Source organism: Oncorhynchus nerka, linkage group LG5 (genome assembly GCF_034236695.1).
Source record: "Oncorhynchus nerka isolate Pitt River linkage group LG5, Oner_Uvic_2.0, whole genome shotgun sequence".
NCBI lineage: Eukaryota > Metazoa > Chordata > Actinopteri > Salmoniformes > Salmonidae > Oncorhynchus > Oncorhynchus nerka.
Genome location: NC_088400.1, coordinates 20665711 through 20670710, shown reverse-complemented (window position 1 = coordinate 20670710; position 5000 = coordinate 20665711). Strand labels below are relative to the sequence as shown.

The following is a 5000-nucleotide window of genomic DNA, read 5'->3' as shown; positions in this document are numbered from 1 at the left end:
TGACAACTTGTCATGGGATTGTCAATTGTCTCAAGTCAAATCATCTCTTTCTCACCTCCCCCTCAGAATGCAGCGGTGGGCGCGGAGCGGGAGGTGTTGCTATGCCAGCTGTCTCAGTCCCAGTCAGCCGGTAGCCACCTGAGGGAGCAGATAGACACCCTGCATCATCACTCCATCAGCCTGCAGGAGACCTGCACCAAGCTGCAGACACTCAACACTCAGCTACAGGTATCATACAGCTACTATTGTTTTATATACTGAAACTGTGGCCTTTCGCCACTTCAGAGACTGTAATACTGTCCGAGTGTCACAGTGTTTGATTTCCAACATCCCCCTCCTCTCCCAGGTGGAGGAGGCGTCCCTGAGCTTCCAGCATGCAGCAGCGTTGGCGAGGTGCAGCAAGAGCGAGGCCAGGTGTGCTGCTTTGGAGGCGGAGTCTAAGGTGTGGGCCAGGGAACATGAGGAGTCATTGGTCAGGACGGAGGGGCTGAGGAGGGACCAGGAGCGAATGACAGCGCTGCAGCAGAGGCAGGAGGCAGAGCTAGAGGAGCTGCTGGATAGACACTCCCATCTGAGGACCAGCAACCGTAACCTGGAGACACAGCACAGGGATCTGGAGGGAAGGTAAGGAACACAGGGATCTGGAGGGAAGGTAGGGAACACAGGGATCTGGAAGGAAGGTAGGGAACACAGGGATCTGGAGGGAAGGGAAGGGAACACAGGGATCTGGAGGGAAGGGAAGGGAACACAGGGATCTGGAGGGAAGGTAGGGAACACAGGGATCTGGAGGGAAGGTAGGGAACACAGGGATCTGGAGGGAAGGTAGGGAACACAGGGATCTGTAGGGAAGGGAAGGGAACACAGGGATCTGGAGGGAAGGGAAGGTAACACAGGGAGCTGGTTGAAAGATAGAGAATGCTGGAGGGAAGGTAGGGAACACAGCGAGCTGGAGGGAAGGTAGTGAACACTGGAGGGTGGTTAGGGAGCACAGGGAGCTGGAGGGAAGGTAGGGAACACAGGGAGCTGGAGGGAATCAAATCAAATCAAATGTATTTATATAGCCCTTCGTACATCAGCTGATATCTCAAAGTGCTGTACAGAAACCCAGCCTAAAACCCCAAACAGCAAGCAATGCAGGTGTAGAAGCACGGTGGCTAGGAAAAACTCCCTAGAAAGGCCAAAACCTAGGAAGAAACCTAGAGAGGAACCAGGCTATGTGGGGTGGCCAGTCCTCTTCTGGCTGTGCCGGGTGGAGATTATAACAGAACATGGCCAAGATGTTCAAATGTTCATAAATGACCAGCATGGTCGAATAATAGTAAGGCAGAACAGTTGAAACTGGAGCAGCAGCATGGCCAGGTGGACTGGGGACAGCAAGGAGTCATCATGTCAGGTAGTCCTGGGGCATGGTCCTAGGGCTCAGGTCAGTTGAAACTGGAGCAGCAGCATGGCCAGGTGGACTGGGGACAGCAAGGAGTCATCATGTCAGGTAGTCCTGGGGCATGGTCCTAGGGCTCAGGTCCTCCGAGAGAGAGAAAGAAAGAGAGAAGGAGAGAATTAGAGAACGCACACTTAGATTCACACAGGACACCGAATAGGACAGGAGAAGTACTCCAGATATAACAAACTGACCCCAGCCCCCCGACACATAAACTACTGCAGCATAAATACTGGAGGCTGAGACAGGAGGGAAGGTAGGGAACACAGGGAGCTGGAGGGAAGGTAGGGAACACAGGGAGCTGGAGGGAAGGTAGTGAACACTGGAGGGTGGTTAGGGAGCACAGGGAGCTGGAGGGAAGGTAGGGAACACAGGGAGCTGGAGGGAAGGTAGGGAACACAGGGATCTGGAGGGAAGGTAGGGAACACAGGGATCTGGAGGGAAGGGAAGGGAACACAGGGATCTGGAGGGAAGGGAAGGGAACACAGGGATCTGGAGGGAAGGTAGGGAACACAGGGATCTGGAGGAAAGGTAGGGAACACTGGAGGGTGGTTAGGGAGCACAGGGAGCTGGAGGGAAGGTAGGGAACACAGGGAGCTGGAGGGAAGGTAGGGAACACAGGGATCTGGAGGGAAGGTAGGGAACACAGGGATCTGGAGGGAAGGGAAGGGAACACAGGGATCTGGAGGGAAGGGAAGGGAACACAGGGATCTGGAGGGAAGGTAGGGAACACAGGGATCTGGAGGAAAGGTAGGGAACACAGGGAGCTGGAGGGAGGATAGGGAACACAGGGAGCTGGAGGGAAGGTAGGGAACACAGGGAGCTGGAGGGAAGGTAGGGAACACAGGGAGCTGGAGGGAAGGTAGGGAACACAGGGAGCTGGAGGGAAGATAGGGAACACAGGGAGCTGGTTGAAAGATAGAGAATGCTGGAGGGAAGGTAGGGAACACAGGGAGCTGGTTGAAAGATAGAGAATGCTGGAGGGAAGGTAGGGAACACAGGGAGCTGGAGGGAAGGTAGGGAACACAGGGAGCTGGAGGGAAGGTAGGGAACACAGGGAGCTGGAGGGAAGGTAGGGAACACAGGGAGCTGGAGGGAAGGTAGGGAACACAGGGAGCTGGAGGGAAGGTAGGGAACACAGGGAGCTGGAGGGTGGTTAGGGAGCACAGGGAGCTGGGGAAAGGTAGAAAACACAGGGAGCTGGAGGGAAGGTAGAAAACACAGGGAGCTGGAGGGAAGGTAGAAAACACAGGGAGCTGGAGGGGAGGTGGGGAACACAGGGAGCTGGAGGGAAGGTAGGGAACACAGGGAGCTGGAGGGAAGGTAGGGACCCAGGGAGCTGGAGGGAAGGTAGTGAACACTGGAGGGTGGTTAGGGAGCACAGGGAGCTGGAGGGAAGGTAGAAAACACAGGGAGCTGGAGGGGAGGTGGGGAACACAGGGAGCTGGAGGGAAGGTAGGGAACACAGGGAGCTGGAGGGAATGTAGGGAACACAGAGAGCTGGAGGGAAGGTAGAAAACACAGGGAACTGGAGGGAAGGGAAGGAACACAGGGAGCTGGAGGGAAGGTAGGGAACACAGAGAGCTGGAGGGAAGGTAGAAAACACAGGGAGCTGGAGGGGAGGTGGGGAACACAGGGAGCTGGAGGGGAGGTAGGGAACACAGAGAGCTGGAGGGAAGGTAGAAAACACAGGGAGCTGGAGGGGAGGTGGGGAACACAGGGAGCTGGAGGGAAGGTAGGGAACACAGGGTGCTGGAGGGAAGGTAGGGAACACAGAGAGCTGGAGGGAAGGTAGAAAACACAGGGAGCTGGAGGGGAGGTGGGGAACACAGGGAGCTGGAGGGAAGGTAGGGAACACAGAGAGATGGAGGGAACATAGAGAACACAGGGAGATGGAGGGAACATAGAGAACACAGGGAGATGGAGGGAACATAGAGAACACAGGGAGATGGAGGGAACATAGAGAACACAGGGAGATGGAGGGAACATAGAGAACACAGGGAGATGGAGGGAGGGTAGTGAACACCAAGTAACACTTCATTTAAAAAAGTATACATAAGACATTGTTAACTTTATGAAACTTTATGAAACTCCATATGCCATTGAATACACTGACTGGTGAAACAACCCTGATGAAATAAAGTTTATGAAATCAATCATGATACCTTAATGAGCGTTTACGTATAGTTCATACCAATGTTCATAACACCTTCATATTCTCCAGGTATCAGGAGCTCCTGGGCCTCAAATCCCAGATGGAGGAGACAAAAAGAGAGATGAAAATGGAGAGAGAGAAGATGGAGGGAGAGGTGCAAAAGCAGGCAGAGAGAGAAAGAGAATTAGAGAGGCTGAAAGAAGATAATGAGAGGTAAAGGAAAACTCTTTCAGGCTATTTGTCAGTCAAACAACTAACTGCTCCATCATCACTTATTCTCTTCAAACCATTTAATTTAATAGAACTTCTTGATCCATTCAGTTCATCCCTGATCTATTCAGGTTATCCCTGGTCCATTCAGGTCATCCCTGGTCCATTCAGTTCATCCCTGGTCCATTCAGATCACCCCTGATCTATTCAGTTCATCCCTGATCTATTCAGTTAAACCCTGGTCCATTCAGGTTATCCCTGGTCCATTCAGGTCATCCCTGGTCCATTCAGTTCATCCCTGGTCCATTCAGATCACCCCTGATCTATTCAGTTCATCCCTGGTCTATTCAGTTCATCCCTGATCTATTCAGTTAAACCCTGGTCCATTCAGGTCATCCCTGGTCCATTCAGTTCATTCCTGATCTTTTCAGTTCATCCCTGATCTATTCAGTTCATCCCTGATCCATTCAGTTCATCTCCAGTCCATTCAGTTCATCCCTGGTCCATTCAGTTCATCCCTGATCTATTCAGTTCATCTCCGGTCCATTCAGTTCATCCCTGGTCCATTCAGTACATCCCTGATCTATTCAGTTAATCCCTGATCTATTCAGTTCATCCCTGATCTATTCAGTTAATCTCCAGTCCATTCAGTTCATCCCTGGTCCATTCAAATCGAATCAAATCAAATGTATTTATATAGCCCTTCGTACATCAGCTGATATCTCAAAGTGCTCTACAGAAACCCAGCCTAAAACCCCAAACAGCAAGCAATGCAGGTGTAGAAGCACGGTGGCTAGGAAAAACTCCCAAGAAAGGCCAAAACCTAGGAAGAAACCTCGAGAGGAACCAGGCTATGAGGGGTGGCCAGTCCTCTTCTGGCTGTGCCGGGTGGAGATTATAACAGAACATGGCCAAGATGTTCAGATGTTCATAAATGATCAGCATGGTCAAATAAACATAATCACAGTAGTTGTCGAGGGTGCAGCAAGTCAGCACCTCAGGAGTAAATGTCAGTTGGCTTTTCATAGCCGATCATTAAGAGTATCTCTACCACTCCTGCTGTCTCTAGAGATTTGAAAACAGCAAGTCTGGGACAGGTAGCACGTCCGTTGAACAGGTCAGGATTCCATAGCCACAGGCAGAACAGTTGAAACTGGAGCAGCAGCACGGCCAGGTGGACAGGGGACAGCAAGGAGT

General features: G+C 52.0%; 1 protein-coding gene across 1 annotated transcript in view; it reads left to right on the top strand.

Annotated features, from left to right (window-relative positions):
• The window catches only part of LOC135571769 (girdin-like), a 95242-nt gene that overhangs the window by 84538 nt on the left and 5704 nt on the right, over nt 1-5000 (top strand). Inside the window, exons 20-22 of the mRNA XM_065018438.1 lie at nt 67-228; nt 347-624; nt 3663-3806. Of these exons, the coding sequence (XP_064874510.1) occupies nt 67-228; nt 347-624; nt 3663-3806 (584 nt within the window). The remainder of the gene's footprint in view (nt 1-66; nt 229-346; nt 625-3662; nt 3807-5000) is intronic.